Genomic DNA, 19,054 nt, shown 5'->3' with positions numbered 1-19,054 from the left:
TGAGTTGAGATGTTCAAGGGTCCACAAGCTGTAGGAATGAGTATGTGGGAGCAGGGGACTTTTGAGACATGGGCAGAGTAGTTTTCTCATTGTAGCTTGCCACCTAACCCAGATTGTTATTCATCAGATGTCTACGCCTCCCTCCCACCCCCTACCCATAAATAGACTGAAAGTCTATAATATATTCGGAAGAAGAATGAATGTCCAATGGTTAGGTCACTAGCCTTAGGCATAGGAGACCCTCAGTTCAATTCCCTGCCCTGCCTTAGAATTTAACTTGCATTATTGTTTCAGCCATGTTTGCTCAGGATATTAGAGAGACAAGGTGGGTGAGGTAATATCATTTATTGGACCAGCTTCTGTTGCTGCTTACATGGAGCTTTTCTTCAGGTCTCAAATACATTCTTCAGGTCTGAAAAATAGTTCTGTGTAACTGGAAAAGCTTGCCTCTTTCACAATAGACCTTGATCTAATAAGATATTACCTTACTCATTTTGTCTCTCTAATAGTTAAATACTGTCAGAGGGGTGAAGGTCTGGAACAGCCTTCCAATTGCAGTAGTGAAGATATACACCTAAACCAGTTTTAAGATGGAGCCTGATACATTTATGACGGAATTGTCTGGGACAACAAGGGAGTGGACTTGAGGACCCAAGGGGTCTTTTCCAGTCCTATATTCCTATACATGGATGTGTAAAAAGCTCCATTATGAAAAATCTCTGATGGACCAAAAGTAGATTGATTAAATTAAGTGTAAAAGACAACCTATTCTCGCCTGTTTGAGAAGGTATTACTAAGGCTGTTTCTAGCAACAGACCTGCATCACCTAATGGTGACAGCAAGCTTAATCCAGGTAAATGTTGAAAATAAAATATTGTTTAAATACAGTGATAGTGCAAGTATTTAAAAACTCTCCCCCTGAACCATATGGCTAAAATCAGTGACCGACCTTCGGACATACCTGTTGGCTATTCTTTGTGGGGTGGGAGTGGGGAGGAGGAATGAGATAATCACATCATCATGTCTAGTAGAGTCAGCCCATGGTCACTGTTCATTTCTGCTATGTTCTACATGAATCTTGCTTGTGGTTAACATCCTCTATGGACAATTAAAAAGTCAGTATCTTTGTTTGAAGGCTATAAATGGCTGTTTTTAACTAACTTGTTTTCGAGACATATAGAAAGCAAAGTCTCTTGAATATGCTTATAATAAAACAATGATAAAATTGGTCCCATGCCTGTCTGAATGATGAACTATTCTATATCTAGAGTAGGCTGAGAAATCAGAGTACATGGATACCTTTGTAGTTTCTTTCTTCTTGAACTAGCTGCCACTGAAGTATCCTGAAGTCCACTCTACCTGTGCATATGCAATCTCTTCCCTTTTCTGGGAAGAGCTGATGACAAAGCCATTAACTCTTAAGATAAACAATAATGATCCAATCCTGAGAAGTGGAGAATGTTTTCCACTCTCATTGAAATAAAGAGATATTTATGATGCTTGGTACCTCATAGAGGGCCCATTCTTTTGCCTATTGAACTCAGTAGAGACTCACATTGACTTCATTTTTTATCAAATCCAGAGTTGAGATTTTAAAGAACACATGAAAGAATACATGAACATAAACATACTCACAGCAAAAGAACAGGTTTAGCAGCTTACCCTACGATGAAACTTTGCTTTAGTTTTCCTATTCAATGACAGAAAAAATAGAAAGTGGTTTCTCATCAACAGCTTAATAGGATATTGTATGTTCAGTATTGGATTGTAGGCAGAATTTTAATCAATATAAGATAAGTAGAGTAACCACAATTCTTTATTTTCTGCTTTAAATGAAATTATCCTGCTTTGATACAATAATAGCCATTTAAGGTGACTTGAAGTTTCTGTAAGTGTGTTTGAGGGCATTCCTCTGTATCCAGCTTAAAAAAAGAGGATTCTTTTATTTCTTCTCAACAAAAAGATTAAAGCTTCCCTCTGAAATCAGCAGCAATAACAATTTAGTCTTTCATTCTTCCCAGTGGAAATTAAATCATGGCTACCGTGCCTTTCCGTTTTTGTCATAATTCCTTACAATGATGCTGCCAAAAATATACAGCTGGAAGAACCTCTGGAGAGACACTCCGTGTCAAAACAACAACATTACAACAACCTATGGGTCTTACCTGAAATAAAGAGAAGGAGCTTTCATTGATGATGGAAATGTCTTTAGAGAATATAAATCTAGATTAAAAGCTGTTACCAGTTTTGTGAACTTTTCTGGCCAAAGGACCATTTCTAGAGCCTAATAAGTGAAAAAATATTTGAAAACAAAATGTGAGACAGCCAGGGTTACATTTAAATTGGCTTTATATTCAGGGAGAAGAGACAGTTCAGTCATTTGAGCATTGGCCTGCTAAACCCAGGGATATGAGTTCAATCCTTGAGGGGGCCATTTAGGGATCTGGGGCAAAAATCTGTCTGGGGATCAGTCCTGTTTTGAGCAGGAGGTTGGACTAGATTGTACAGGGAGACTCTGGCAAACCGGTAAAGTGCCTAAAAACACTATGGTTTATTGTTAAAGGCAGCCTAGTCAGCAAGCTGTAAGTTGGCCAGTCAGCAATCTCAGCTTGACCAAGGCAGGAGAGGAGGGGGTTTTGGGTGCCACAGCAAGGGCAGCTTGAGCCCACATCCTTCCTGATAAGAATTGTGTTGAAGTTGCTGATACATGCATTTTAAAAAAGCAGGCTGTATCCTCAGGAATGTCTATTGAGGTCTCAAAGCTGCGGACTCTGAAAAAACCCACACTTGGTTAATCAATAATCAGAAGGAATCTCTTGCTTGATGATTGAAATTGCTTACTTAACAGGGTTTCTTTAAGGGACATGTCGTTCTATTACTCATGTATAAATAAGGGGAGTCTTTTGGACTCTTTTTGGACTCTCTCTCTGGATACATCTTGCGGTCCCCTCCGGCAGACAGAAGATTTGGCCACTGGAAGCCGGACGCTGTGTCACTTGAGAGCCATACTCAGCTTTAGTAATTATCAAGGGTTGGGGGTGTTTTACTAATCTTGTGGACATGCTTAAGACTAGTAAAGTTTAGCTTTAAGTGAAAGCACTCTTGTGTTGTCCTGTATGTGCCAGCCATCTATCGATCAGACAGCCATGTCTCCCCTGATTTATTTCCTGACACCTCCTCGCACAGAATAAAAGTTACCAAGAGCTTTGGGTTGAAAGAACCCTGGGTAACAAGATGACCTCCTCAAGTCCCTTCCAACCCTGGTATTCTATGATTATTAAACGCCACTATTGGATTAAACAGGAAAGGGATGGAGCTTATTCATGCACATACACATTCATCGCATTCATATCCTTGTGCACCCACACAGGCAGAGAGTTACCAGAGACAACAGAGGAAACCAAGAAGCCAAGGCATAGTAGATCTGGTGTGTCTGCTTGTGGTCACAGATCCTGGCTGGCGAGCAGGTCAAGAAGCAGGGGGCTTGTGTGCATGCCTTCTTTTTTTTATTGGAACTGAGCAGCTTCTGTCATGTACACTGAGTTTCCCTTCTGTGTCTGTCACCGAGAAGCATTCCCAGGCCTCGTTCCTTTCATGCATACCAGGTTCTTCTTTTCTTTACAGCACACCATGATTGCCTTCTCAGGGCAGATTACATCAGACACACCTAGCTCCGGGCTCTTTTCTTCTTGCAGGTCCTCTCCACGCAGTCCACCACACACTCCCATGTTCACACTCTCTCTGATTGCATGATGGAATATTAAGCTTGGAGGTGTAACAAGGTGCTGGCTAGGAGATCCAAGCCAGGCCCCTGTTAGCCCAGCTCCGCTTAAAAGGGAGATTAGTTAGGACTGGCCGGGGAAGCCACGCCCTAATCATCTGAGGAGATGCACCCGCGGGCCTGAGTGACCAGCCTGCTATATAAAGCTGGCTGGGAGGAAGCAAGGAGCTTGGAGCTCTAGAGCCCTGTGGGCAGGAGGAGCAAGCAGTCTCCCAGGGTGTTGGTCTGTAAAATATCTAAATAGTAGGTGGTGGGGATAGGCACAAACAATAAAAGAGCACTGGTGCATGTACTTTGGGGTGATCTCCAACTGAGTTTGTGGAGGGGCTGGGAGCTACAGGAGGTTTACACAAGTGGTAACTGAAAAGGTTACAAAGCTTGCAAAAGTTACAAAACTTAGAAGGCTGTGCTAACAATAACTAAAGTTACAAAGTTTGCAAAAGGTTACAGAGCTTCATGATCATACTAGCAATCACTGAAAAGTTACAAATCTTACAATCACATTCTACTGGACTGAGCAGAGGCTTTGCACAGTATTTCCTACCCCTTGGTCACCCAAATTGTGGTGACCATCCAAAGGGGCCTGGTGTGCCTCCACTCATCCATGTCAGTACTTCGATTACTGGAGCAATTCCAGATTTTCATTACATGTAGCATGTCCACAGTAACAAAAATACATATCAAATATTGGGCAGAGGATGTAACAATGAATGTCAAACAGCCATTCTCATGTACTACATTTAGATGAAAATCAGATCATTTGGTGGGAGGTAAACAATTGGTAAAGAGGTAGTTATAAACGTGATGTATCACAAGCTTTTGGACAGAGGTAGCCACCACAGGGGGTAGGTGTATGATTATCAATTTGGCAGGCGGCAGATGGATAGGGAGAAGGAGAGGTCCGGTTACAGTTAAAAAAAGGGCTGTGAGTATGATTTGTTGCTGTTCCTTGCCTAATGCAGTATCTTCCCTTTTCCCAAACCCCATACACAATAATGCTAGCAATGAGACAAGCGCTACAAGACAAATATGAAACATGAAACACAAAACATAAGACAATGTAGAGGTTTGTCATGATGATGAACCATGGTATGTTTCAATTGACCTTCAGCTGGTGCCAGCGCTTTCTAGTGCTCTGAGAAACAGAAGCTGCAAAAAAAGACAAACATTGTAAACAGTAGGCTATTGTAGAGGGGAACATGGAGTCAGGGTCGTTCCCTCTACATGTTGAGCTGTCCCCGATGGACCCACTTCCCATGGGGGCCTCAGCTGGAAAACTGTATCACTTCCCTTATTACAAATAGTCATCGTCCATTCCCATTGTCAGGATATCGTCCACATATGAGACCACCCACTCCTTATCCCCTGGAGGGAGGTGCTGTAACATTTGGGTCACTACCCTATGCACAATAGCAGGAGTACATGGGTAAAGCAATACTGTACCCTATCCACGTGGAATGCAAATCGGTCCTGCGATCCTTCATTGAGTGGGAGAGCAAAGAAACATTTAGACAAATCCAATACAGAAAATCTTTTAGCTTCTCTTGGTATGTCTTGGAACACCTGGGTCATGTCCATGACTATTGGTGCCCACTGGGAGGGTCATCGCATTGAATCTGTGATAGTTGACAGTCAGGCTCCATGAGACACCGTTAGCTTTCCTCACAGGCCATATGGGGGAGTTAAAGAGGGAAGTCGTTCTTTTCACTACTCCCTGCCCTGCCAACTCTCTAACTAGCTCTGCTACAGCCCAGCATGTCACAGTGAGGATAGGATATTGTTTTCAGTGAGGGGACCACTGGTCCTTCTATTTTTCACTGGTTCCCCAGTCCTTTTACCACAGTCCAGCTTGTGGGCCGCCCATGACTGGGGAGAATGCTTCCTCCATTCCTCGTTGCTATCCCTGGTCACTGCCGCCACTCCCAACATACTACGCATCAGCAATCCGGTATCTCCCTTCCGTACTTCAGGGATCCAGTCTTTCTTTGGGATTATCCATAAACCTTTGTTAGCACAGTCAACCTCTATTCCTCCCTCCCACAAGCAATCTATCCCCAAAATTGGTTCTCTAGTTGTGGGGCTATAAATCCAGAGCCATCTTCGGGTAAGATTCCCCACCCGGGTGACCAGTCATCCCAACACTTGTCTCTCTGCAAAGTTGCCATCAAATCCCTGGATCTCAATGGTTCCCTGGATTGGCATTCCCGGCACGGGGCAGGAAAGCAGTGAGACAGCCATGCTGGTGTCCACCAGTGCAACAAAATCTAGTTCAGATGTCTCAGGGCACTGATATAGCCCCCCAACACACACACACACACCCAAAGGCACACCCGCAACCTTCCTCCCAAATCCACTTGGGGAGGTCCCACCAGGTCCATCCCTGGGTGTTTTCCTCTCCCAGTGAACTTAGGGAGTCGGCCCCCCCCCCAATCTGAGGTTGCTTTTTTGGCCCCAGTATCACTCCCCATCTCAGGGAGCTTCAAACCCAGCTGAATATAGCAGACTGCTAAGGATGCCATGGGCTTCCGTCTCATTGCCCCATGGGTTCCCCCTGGTCCTTTAAGGCTTTCCACAAGTGTATGCAGAGCTGACTGGTCTCCGATTCGGGGCATCTGTATCGAGGCACTGGGGCTGCAGCCACAAAAACAGGAGCAGGAGCCAGAGCACCAGGCTGACCAACCACTCTGGTGGCCTTGCACGCCTCTTCCTTAAAGCATGCTATGTCTAGGGGTTCGCCCTGCCTCCACACTCCGATAACCATCTGAACATCTTTGGGCAACATTGCTGCAATAAGCCTTAATTTGGCCTTTGGAACCACAATTTCAGACAGAGTCCTGGGGATCACTCCCCCCCCCCTCCCCTGGGCACAGGCCAGATACTGCCCAGTTAACAATCCCACTAATACCATTCTCTCCACAAAGACGTCAGGGGCCTCCTCCAGAGCAGGGGAGCCTACTACATACTGGCAGCTGACTTTCTGTAGTGCCTTTCCTTGAGCCAAATTGTGAACCAGCACAAATGGGGATTGCCACCGTCCTGCTGCCTGCATCTGCAGTGCAATTCCCATATCGCACCGCAGTACTGTGGAGGCCATCCTCAACAGCTCCCTAACCTCCTCTGGGTTTAACCCCTGATCCTCTATCACCATCAGAAATTCATACACCCATTCTGAGAATGTGCTTGCCTTGGCTGGGCCTAACCCCTGAGCCAGAGAAGTTATCTCCACAGGGGTCAAGGCTATTTCCTGCATGGTTACCCCTGTTACTGGTCTGGGGCTCCCTCCCTGGGTCGGGGGGGACTGTGCTGGAAAGTTAACCATTGCACAGCTGCCACCGGGGCTGGTCGAGCTCCCGGCCCATCTGATGGCCATCTCGTATTGGGGTCATACCATATGTCCCTGTCCCAATCTCCGGGGTCATATTGGAGCACCACCTTTGTCCCCGATTTCAGGGCTCCTGCTGCTCTCCCACCCGGACGGGTACCCTGCTCTAACACCAATTCCTGCAAACACTCCACCTGGGCCTCTAACTCTTTAGATTGTTTCCTGTCTTCCTGAGCCTGTTGAGCTTTATCCGTAGCCTTGACAGCAGAGATTGCTAGTTGCTGACAACTTGCCCATCACTTGTGCATGTGCCCTTACTCACTCCAACTCCTGCTTCACTTGCATAGTTTCAGAATTATAATCAGCCTTAGCAGTTTGCCACAACCACCATGCCATCGCCCGCTCCTTAGTCTTTGAATCTGGATGCTAACACTCACAATATTTCTGGTACGTATCTTCTACATCTACCATGGTTTCCCTTGATGAAACCGCCCCTGGGACCCACACCCTGGTAGCGTGCCCAGAGGAGGAGGAGGGGAAATTTTGCCACTTTTCCCTCCATTGTGGATTCGGGGGGAGGGAGGGACTCTTTCCCTTTCTAAACAGCAGCATCATGCCCAAAATCAGGAAGGGGGAGCAGGCGCACCGGGATTCCTAGGCTACCTGAATGCATTCTCTACTCTGTATCACCCCTTCCACCAGTGTACCTGGAAAGGGGAGGAGGCACTGAAGTTGCCGCTTTCCACTAATGAACCCGATCAGTGGTTGCCTGCATTCTCCACCACTGTTACTTCAGTTTACCAAGAAACCAACCCAGGGTTACACTTATATTGTTTTTATTAAATGCTGCTCTTGGATCAAATAGAAAAGGGATGGAGCTTATTCATGCATATACACATTCATTGCATTCATACTCTCATGCACCAATACACTCATACAGGTGGAGAGTTACCAGAGATAACAGAGGAAGCTGAGGCATAGTAGATCTGGTGTCCACCTGCGGTCATGGATCTGGGCCGGTGAGCAGGTCAAGAAGCTGAGGTCTTGTGTGCATGCCTTCTTCCTGGGTGGCTCCTGTCACATACACTGAGTTTCCCTTCTGTGTCTTGTCACCGAGAGGCATTCCCAGGCCTCGTTCCTTTGATGCATACCAGGTTCTTCTTTTCTTTACAGCACCTCATGATTGCCTTCTCAGGGCAGATTACATCAGACACACCTGGCTCCGAGCTCTTTTTTCCTTGCAGTTCCTCTCTGCCCAGTCCCACATACACTCCCTTGTTCACTCTCCCTTATCTCCCCTACTCCTCTTCCAGTTCCCTTGTTCACACTCTCTCTGATTGTGTGATGGAATATTAAGCTTCAAGGTTTATACAAGTGGTAACTGAAAAGCTTACAAAGTTTGCAAAACTTATAAAACTTAAAAGGCTGTGCTAACAATAACTAAAGTTACAAAAGTTTGCCAAAAGGTCACAGAACTTAATGATCATACTATCAATGACTGAAAGTTACAAATCTTACAGTCGCATTCTACTGGATTGAGCAGAGGTTTTACATAACAGGAAGCACCTCTGGAGACACACATACTATCAAAACAACATTACCACAACCTGAAATAAATAGAAGGAGCTTGCACTCAAGATGGAAATGTCTTTAGAGGATACAGGATAAATCTAGATTAAAAGCTGTTACCAGTTTTGTGAACTTTTCTGGCCAAAGGACCGTTTCTAGAGCCTGAGTGAAAAAATGTGTGGGAAAAAAATATGTAACAGCTGTCTCTTTCCCCCTCCTCCCCACACATATACAGACACATGCCCTTATTTTTCAAGCACCCATTAACTCACTGTTTTTTCCAACTTCCCTGCAGCACCCTGCACATAAATTCCCCAATGGCTGCCATGATGCCATTGCTTTTTTAACTCTTCCATTTATTAAGAGTGTGACAACTTGACAATGAAACCTTCTCATGAAAAGGAGACATCGTTTTACTTTGCTTTGCTTGATCCACTTTTCAGGTTCTCAGTGTGCACAAGTTGATGTATAGAACTTAATTTTCCACACCCATATTTTTCTATAGAATGTATTACCATGGAGCTGTATTCCTGACTTTTGAGTACTACTGTATAAAATAAAAATAATTAACTGACTTTAATGCCTGACATTTTGTGCTCAGCAGCACTTGTGCTTGCAAATGTTACAATTTTCATTTGCATCACAAAGCATGTAGTTTAATAGTCAGACATCTACTGCTATTTTATTACATTAAAAAAACTACATTAAAAGCATATTATTAACATTGCAAAAATCAAGCACGCTAAGATTAGGAAATACCAAATTTAAGGTTGTCTGGGACCCCTTGTGCATAAACATGATTATAGTCATTAATGACATGAGCACATATTATTTGTTCCATAGGGTCCCTACCTTTGTGGATGGGTGGTGTTCATTCAGTGCACTAGAACCTCAGAGTTAGGAACACCTCAGGAATGGAGGTTGTTCGTACTTATGAAATGCTCATAACTCTCAACAAAATGTTATGGTGGTTCTTTCAAAAGTTTACAACTGAACGTTGACTTAATACAGCTTTGAAACTTTACTGTGCGGAAGAAAAAGGCTGCTTTTAACCATTTTAATGTAAATGAAACAAGCACAGAAAGTTTCCTTACCTTGTCAAATCTTTTTTTTAATCTTTCTCTTTATTTTCAATAGTTTGCATTTAACACAGTACTGTACCGTATTCCCATCCCCATCCTTTTTTTTTCTTTGCTGCTACTTGATTACCTACTTCCAGTTCCAAATGAGATGTGTAGTTGACCGGTCAGTTTGTAACTGTGGTGTGGATAACTCTGAGGTTTTACTGTATTTTTTCTCCTCATTGTTCAATGTAAGGTCCTTATTTACTGCACACTGTTTAAACCCTGATCTAAAGATAGAATTATGAATTTTCTCAGAGGTTTTCTATGGTGCTTATAGTAAAGTGCTGAGTGATTCACAAACATTAATTTATTTATTTTCATAACACCAGGCTTATCAGATGAGCAGGTGGGATTATGCCCCTCTTACACCTTGGGAACTGAGATGGGGCAATGTTAGATAACCTTCATAATTGGCAGTGCTACTCACCTCATTTGTAATTATCATCTTTCATTATTTGTATTCTGGCAGCCCTTAAAGGCTCTGATCAGGATTGGGTCACCATTTTGTTTGGTGCTGGCCCACTACACAAGCAGATCTAGTCCCTGCCAACCGCACAATATGTTAATGGGACTGCAACCCAGACGCTAGTTGTGTTCCTCTAGCCAATTTTTAAATATTTAAAAATGGAATGGGAAGCAAGGAACATTGAGGGGGCATGGAGTGGATGATGCAAGGGGCCAGAGGGTGAGAAGGAAAGTGCAGGGGCTGAGGAACCTGGAGGGCAGGTAAGGAAGGAATCACAGGCAGGCATTTGTGGATGGGACCTCTAGAGAAGGGACTTTTTTAGGAGTCATAGGGTGCGGAACTGGAGTACAGAAGATAAGGAGGAACATAAATGTGAGCAAATTCAGAAAAAACTGAGCAGGAGGATGAGGCTACCTTTTATATCTTATTGAAAAAATAAAGCCCAAGGAAATTCACAAACAAAAATGCATTTACTTAGTACTAAAGTCACTCAACTGCATTTCCTATCAATGCAGCCAGTAAAAATCTAGGAAATTATTGCTTAAAGGAGGCAGGCCTATCCATTAAGATAGGTATATGTTTTGAAATCTCTTGTATTTTCCATTTAAACTCAGACCATTGTATGCACTTCTAACCTCCTTGGAGAAGCTGTGCTTATCTATCTATCTATCCTCAGCCCTATCATTAGTTGCTGCTGCTGTTTCCTTTTTTTCCTCTAAAGGAGTGTAACATGTAAGAACCATGCCACAAAGTGTGATGCTGCAACAAACTGCTTCTGCTCCCAACCTAATTAAGATTAGGAGGAATCTAATTGTGGCCTGTTTTGCCAACTGACATTGTTATCTTTATGAATTGTGTATACTTATTTGGTTTGGACTAAAGCTTCAAGTGCAGTCTGTATTCTATGGATTTCCCTATGTGATGCAAAGTGCAGAACGTGGCCCAAAAGATTAGTATTTACAGACTATTTTTGTCTAAATCTAAATTCTCTGCCCAGTCCAAGTGACAGGACTGAGCTCTGGAGAATTCTATTAGGGGTAGAGGGAGTCGGAGTCTTTCCCTCTAGGTCTCTCCAAGGCCTTAACTCCTGCTTAAAAGCCTGGAATAGGCTTCATATGGCCCTAGTGCCCTCCACAGGAAAGACCAGAGAATCTCTTAAGATGGTTCTTCCCCGTCCCACCTTCTGTTCATCCAAGAGCATCAGGGACACTGCCAAGTCTGGAATATGGAATATAGAATGCACACATTTTAGAAGGGGAAAAGAGGGCGTGTGGTACCTGTGGAAGAGTGGAATCACATTATTTCCACTGCAAGAGAGCTTGACACATGGTGGAGGGAGTGTGCAAGATTTGTTACTTAACGCATACTATTAAGTTTTTCAAATGGCAGTTAAATATAATTTTTAAAAATGTTTAAAATCATGTATCAGACTTAAATCACCTCTCACACAAATTTACTCCCTCTGTATCATGCTTCAATGAAATTTGCTTCACTAAAGAACAGTCGTTTTTACTGTCTACAAATGTATGTACTGCCACAAACTGTTTTGTTAATCCTACAAAACTGAATTAACTCTTATTCAGAATTAGACACCAGCCTGTTCATAGATTTCCACTGAGACAGGAGAGTCTCAGCTGAACTAGTGAGGAAACACCCAATGGATTTGAAATATCCATGTGAATCCCACAGAGTGAGCAGATGGGAGAAAACTGGCTTCAATCCTTCGGAATGAGTGAATGATCTGTGAAAAAGAAAAACCAGTTTCTGCCAACTCCTGGTGAGCTCCAGGAGTGTTCTTTTCCTTTTGCATGGTTTATACAAAGGAAGCCCAGAGTCCAAAACACATGAACAAAGGTACAATATGACCATTAAAGGGAATGCAAAGAACCAACCAGGGGGCTAGGACGGGTTTTAGGTACATGCTGTCATATGTTTCAAAATATGCAGTAAAATACTGCTAAGATAATCTTTCCTGTTTTGATTAATTTCTTTTTGTTCCATCTAGTCTCTTTCTAAAGAGAGCCTGCCATTGTACATAACAAAGTGCATTTCAAAGAATAGAAAAGACCAGTGACATGTTGAATATATATAATTAGCTTTGTTCTTTTGCCTGTGTTGCTCACAAACATAATACTTTCCTGGTGAAGTTTTGCGGACCCAATAAAATTTCTACATTAAGAGTCCAGTAGGAATCATTAAAGAGTGTATTATTTCAGCTTTCAGGTAAGTACAGAACAACACTTTACATCTTCAGAAAAGACACTGGCAGCTTTGAAAAAACATTAGAGCATGTGACTGGTCCAGAGATAGGTTTGAGTTAAGTTTAAAAAGAACAGATCAGTATGATGCAAACCCCAGATAAATATATAGCTCTGTAAGGTCCCAGTTGAATCTCTTGTATGAGTAAAGCTTTTCAGACTTGACTTGTTACTATCTAAGTCCACTTGTGCTTTTTCAGTAGTTTTACTTTGCTGTTCAGACCTCACTGCCAGTTTATATTTTAATGCAGTTTCATGCAAAAGCTCCTTGAAGCAGAAATACATTTAGACTTGGCATCTCAGTCAGGATTTTGATAGCTAATGTTAATTTAACCCAGTGAGGAAAGCTATACAGACAGAGTGCAGTCTGCTGTGCATGCTATAAAAGGGATTTTGTGATCATTAAGTTGCCATTGGGAAAGCAGTCTGTGGTTTTATTGTCTCTAGTGTTGCTGAGTTGATCGGTCGTTTTGTTTGTTTCCTCTCTCTCGATATTGTTGCTCATGTCCTTGCCTTTTGGTGACTTGTAATTTTGTGTAAAGCAATAGACTTATAGCAGTGGCCATAGCTAGACTTTTCCAAGGACAGTCATTATGGCAAAGTTTTGCAAATGGGTCTCATTCCTGATCAGCTGCAAATTTGCTATTCCAGCTCTACTAGTTCAGGCTTAAATCATTCCAGACAACTGCTAGTTATCTTGAGATTCTTCAGTGGGAGACCATCACACTAGTCACTTAATAGTTTCCTTTCATTCCATTCAAATATTTATTTTGGCTTTGTCTAAGAGGATTATTTGTTTACCTTCTCATATATAGTTAATTTGCTAAAGATATTTGAATAAGCACTTTCCAACCTCACTTCAATTCTAGTCTTGAATGTGGATTCCAAAGGTGAAAAGGATGGATAATAATTTACACTAATTATCCTTTGATCTAAGAGCTAAAAGAGTTATCAATTGTAGATAATGAATTACGTCTCACACCTTCCATCTGAGGTAGCTAAATCTATAGGATAGGGAACTGGGTAATCTGAGTTCTAGTCCCAGTTTTGTCATAGATTTGCTACATGGCTTTGGACACATCATTTACCTTTTCCATATCTCAGAGTAATTAGGGCAAAGTCACACTGCATATCAGTATCGTAGCTGAGAATTTAGATAGTTTGATGCCCAGTCCAGAGTTTTGTAAACTGGAGGGCTTGCCTGCTTTCTTGCCTATATATCTTTTCTTATGAGTTTCTTATTTTCTTATAGGCTTTATTATTTGTTTTATTATAATAGGTTTATATTAGAATATTTTTGGCTGTAATGCAAGGGACCTGCAGGCCACATCTTGTATGTTGAGTTAAGGCAAAGTTAGCGTACATCTGTATGGGACTTTCCACCTAAATAGATGGTGATGAGGTAAAGCCTAAGGTCCATATATGGTTGCAACCTTTAATATACATAGATAAAGGAAGCATTGAAGCACGATGATATGGAGACTACCAAAGTTCATATCCTCTTTAAACTTAACAGGTACACCACAACTTGGAAATAACCAAAATAACTGATTAGGACAGAAATAACAGATGTGAGAATGAGCTAATGTCATTAATATGTATAGATAGATAGATAGATAGATACATAGATATATTTGTCATCCATGCATACAAACATACCAGGCTATGGAGTAAGTGTGCCCTAGTATTTTGTGGGTGAGGAAACTAATTTTGGACATAAAAGAAGGGCACAAGTGCTCAAGCTCCATAAGAGGGGTGACCCACTTGTCCCACCCCTTATTATTTTCTGATCAGATTAATTGGCAAGCCTATAATTCATATTATCCAAAGTAATATTAACCTCCTAAAATCAGACAACAGTTCTTACACATGGACCATGTTCCATCCCAGATTAATTCTGAAGTCCAAATGCACAATGCTGGTTTTTACCCAACCTTCATGTCTTCTGCATGCAACTTTAGCATGCAAACAATCTATGTTTATGGCCACCTTTGCATGGAGTATGATTTATGGGAGTAATCTCATTGAAAACAATGAGTTTACTCATGTGAGGAGGGGTTGCCATTAGTTCTGAATTATTAACTCAGTTAATTATCACTGAGTGTTTATAAAGCACCATAAGTATACATGATAGTCCACAAAATAAGACCTGACTCTTGCTCTGAAAAGTTTACAGTCTAACACAAACAAGACACAACACATCTAAATTTAAGTAAGGGGAGGCCATAAGAATCTATGGTGAGGAAGAATTTATGGAAGAGATGGGTGCTGAGGGGCACTTTTAGATAAGAAAGAAGGTGGACAAGAAGTGAGAGGGAGACTGTTCTAAGTACAAGGGGCATCATGAAAGAAGGAACAGTTTGGGAGTGAGAGAAAGAAGTAAAGGGAACAGGAAGAAAGAAAGGTACGGGAAGAGCATACTGCATAATAGGGAATGAACAGGAAACGTAGGTGTGGGTGATACCTAGTGATAATATGTAATTCAACATCCACCGAAGGAGTTAACTAATTTAATTCTGTGCTGGTGAAAGCTCTCCACAGCTTCCAAAGGAACTAATGAGACTTACATAGCTTTTTTCCTCGAAAAGCACTTTAGAGCTTGACAGTGTTAATTGTTGCTGTGAAAAATGACATATTTTGTTAGTGAATAAAATAAAAAGTCATTTCATGTGGGGAAAGCAAGGATGACTCCCACTTACAGTCACTGTCTCCCATAACAGCCTGCTCCTGAAATTACTCTCACAAATAATCCTTATGTATGTGCACACCCAAAACCATACAGAATCTAATCATATTGGGTGCAGGGGTCACTGGAGGCAATCCTTGCTGAAAAGCCCGGGAACAAGGGAGTAAATATGAATAAATCAGTGTTTGTGAATTTGATTCATGGAGGAAATAAAAGAGAACCAAAAATGCAGCCCAACCCTTGGTTTGTTCTTTTTCTCCTCTGTCTGAGTGTTCCTTGGCTAAAAGGGTCCAAATACAGTATGGAGCTGATGCACTTGTTTGTATAGAGGATGTTGCCAGTTCAGAAAGAGCTACGGCTAATATCTTATTACCCTATTCAGAGGACGTTTTCAGCTCAGTTGTTTTTGAAGCTCAGTAAGGTGATTGATAATACACTGTTCTCTGCCTTCCTTCCAGGTCACAGTCTCAGTTCAGCAAAGGTGTCTCGTGCACAGACGTTTCCCAGCTACACCTCAGAGCCGGGCGAGGAGCACCAGCAGTCCCTGTCGCTGTCTAGCAGCTATGGATTCAGCTACAGTTCAACCATCATCCAATGATACACACACAACAGATGAGCAGAGATACAATAGAGCCTGGAACCTGCCTGTAGGGCCAGGAAGCCACTTGCACCCTCAGAATCCATGAAAGACAAATTATAATGAAAACTGAGGCCTACCAGCTCCAGTCTGGTCACAGTGAAGATTAAAAACTGCAGTGCAACGTCCCTGAGGCACAGGCTAAGTCTTTTATTTATTTATTTAATTTTGATTTTCTTTGGTCCAAATGTAAAAACAACCAGACCAATTTCCAGGTGTAAGAAAGCAGTTGAATCCAATGAAACCTCTGCTTCACTGGACACCACCTGTTCTGGGTGGAAACATAATGACACACTCAACTTTAGACTTGTCACCCAACACTATGGTCAAGTTTGCCCATCTCCATTCCCACTGACAGCAACCACCTTTTTTATATCCAACTGATTGCCCACTGGTTCCAGTTGGTACTGGAAAAGTGTTGTCCATTAAACCATACAGCGACTGTAGATGTTATCCTTAGAAATAAGCAACGCTGCAATTACAAAAAGGAGTGAACACCTTTTTAATCAGGCTCCTATAGCTGCCATGTTTAACTCTACATATATATTAGGAGTGGCAAGATAATGATTAGAATTTGGTGCATTAAAAGTAATATTACTACCTAGCATAGCTCTCATTTTAAAAGCCTAAGGTCAATTTTTGCCTATGAATGCCATTCAGAGCTGTACATCAATATCTAAAGGGCAGAATTCAGCTCTTAGAACTGTGAAGTCTTCACATCTGCAAGATATCTAAACAAGACTGTCTACTGTTATGACAAGTATATATATAAAAAAAGAGGAGAAACTGTTCTTCAAACAAAGGAATCTGGGTTGAATTCTTGAAAGGCAGTCTCCTATTCTACCTTATGAGCTAGATTCTCTGCTAGTGTCTAGCAACCTAGCTCTAATCTTGTGCTTCTGGTCATTGTTACTTTGATTTTTTTCCCCAATTTGTGTTTTAGTCACATTATGTGTTATGTATGATTGTGGATCAATTAACCACTTAACTTGGAAAGACATGGAACAATTCTAAAGTAGGCCTTTCCGTGCTTGAAAGGCATTTAAAAAAAAAAACCTGCTAAGTTTGTTTAGAATCAGTAAGGGATCATGTGAAAGGCACAAATGTAGGTCTGGGCAACGAGTTTGAGCTGTCCTGAATATTTAATTTTTCAAAAGGGTGATCAATTATTTATGTGCAGCATGTGATGCTCTGAAATGCTGGAAATTGGGGGAACAAAAATCTGCTTGCTGTGTATTGTGTGAGCCAACTGTACAGTCCATTCTCTTTATGGATTGTTTGCCACGATTACCAGAGGAATTCTTGTCATTAGTTTTCAGGACTGGCAGAAGAAGCATAACATGGAAAAGAGCAGTTGATTCTTTTTCCAATTACATGAACAGTTTTATCTATGGTAATTTAACTGAAAAATTGCTGAGTTTTTTTTTATAAAAAGGTACAAAAGAAATGTCTGCTTTGACTAAACATTTATTGATACAGTATGTTTGACTTTTCTCCAAACATTGTACAGGCTAACATATTGCAAGCTTATACACCTCAGTGAACAGCTGCTGAATGAAAAGGTTTGTGATTTGTTTGTTACAAAGTGCAGCTGATTCATTTAATCAAGGTTATTCTTTTCTTTCTTTGCCTTTCTCTTCCCAATCCGTTTTGTGTCCCTCCCCCCACCACATTCACAAATAGACTCTCCCCTTGTATAGCATATTCCAGTGGACTAACACCACAATGGAAATACGCTATCCCACGCTGTCAGCAAATTGCACCCACAATATTGCACCCATCAATAAAGCTTCACCTACACTTTTCATTTTTAAAAGGAAAATCAGGTTGATATTTTGCTTGTGGGAAAATATTTCTGTTTGTAAAAGTTACATGCAAATTTTGATACAAGGGGCCAGATCCTCAGCTGGTATAATTTGACGTAAATCCATTGTTCAAAGGAGCTATGCCAGATTTACTTGATGATCTGGCCAAATATTTTTACTTCTTTGTAATTGCAAATGCTGCAGCTTTCCCATAACATGAAAGAAAATGTGTGTGTGTTTAATTTCTTCATATTTCTTGGTCTAAATGCTCTCATGTGTTTTGTGACCTCAAATTCAGATTCTCATTCCTTGTGTCCCTCAGTGGTGTCAATGGTGGTCACTTTATACTTATACATATTTTGTGGTCCAAAAACTAGGGAACTGGCAGGGTGAAAAATGAAAATGGAAGCATTAGAATTGCCATCCAGACCACATGTCCATATATTTCAGAATCCAACCTCTGAGGGTGGCCAGCAGCAGTTGCTCCTGATTATAGCACATTATGGAGATTTTATGCTTTTGTGTTGTATGGATGATATTACTGTCTGACCCCAGCTGGTGACCACCTCATATGGTGATGTATGACTGCTGATAATCTCTGTTATTTTATTCTAGCCCTTGAAACTGCAGAAACTATCTGCTGCCCCCTGAAGAAAAAAAAAAGCCACTTATAGTAATCTTAGTAATTGCCTTTTTCTCCATAACATTGAGAGGCAATAATTTCCAAACCACTCATACTTTTATCAACTCTTTAACCACTCCTTGCACCTTCAGGTACAAAGTGAAAAGAAAAAGAAAAGAAAAGAAAAGAAAAGAAAAAGGAGGGAAAGTAGGTCCAAAAAATTAAGTTAAATTTTACCTACAGAAAACCTGATTTCTCAGACAGTGAACTAAAGGAAGTAGAGACAGACACAGCAGCACTTGCAGCATTTTATAAAGACTCATTAAAAAGAAAAAAGGACACCACAAACACAGGGATTTTCAGAAGCAGATGAGTGGACTGCACCATTTGCTTTATGTGTCACCCCAGACTGCAGGTGATAGCGCTGAAGAGGTTTGGGTTTGTCATTCCCCAGAAGAGCTTTACACTTCCTACAAGAACTGGTAATGGCTAGTGCTAGCTGATAGCCATAGCACAAACGCTGCCTTCATAGAATTACGGTAACTCATGGCATGCACCTGTTCTATGATATGAGTGGCTTGTCACTGAAACAAGCTTTATACAGCGTCTAATGGGGTTCTGCCAGAAGGACTCACCTTTCTGGCACATAGCTGAGTTGCAGTCTAGAGCCCACCAGGGTCCATAAGGAGCCTTGGGACACAAAGAGCCCTATTCAAGTCTTAGCTTCATTCCTGTGCAACATACACAGATAAGAAGTCCACTCCTGAAGCCTGAAAAAATGAAC

General features: G+C 41.6%; 1 protein-coding gene across 2 annotated transcripts in view; it reads left to right on the top strand.

Moving 5' to 3' along the window:
- DOK6 (docking protein 6) overlaps positions 1-16,408 on the top strand; it is a 439,614-nt gene extending 423,206 nt beyond the window's left edge. For both annotated transcript variants that reach the window (XM_050938848.1, XM_050938847.1), the window contains one exon: positions 15,665-16,408. In XM_050938848.1, coding sequence (XP_050794805.1) covers positions 15,665-15,804 — 140 coding nt within the window. In that variant the 3' untranslated portion in view covers positions 15,805-16,408. The remainder of the gene's footprint in view (positions 1-15,664) is intronic.
- Positions 16,409-19,054: the final 2,646 nt, after the last annotated feature.

Source organism: Gopherus flavomarginatus, chromosome 2 (assembly GCF_025201925.1).
Source record: "Gopherus flavomarginatus isolate rGopFla2 chromosome 2, rGopFla2.mat.asm, whole genome shotgun sequence".
Lineage (NCBI taxonomy): Eukaryota > Metazoa > Chordata > Testudines > Testudinidae > Gopherus > Gopherus flavomarginatus.
Note: the sequence above shows the minus strand (reverse complement) of the source record. Positions and strands in the feature narration are given on the sequence as shown.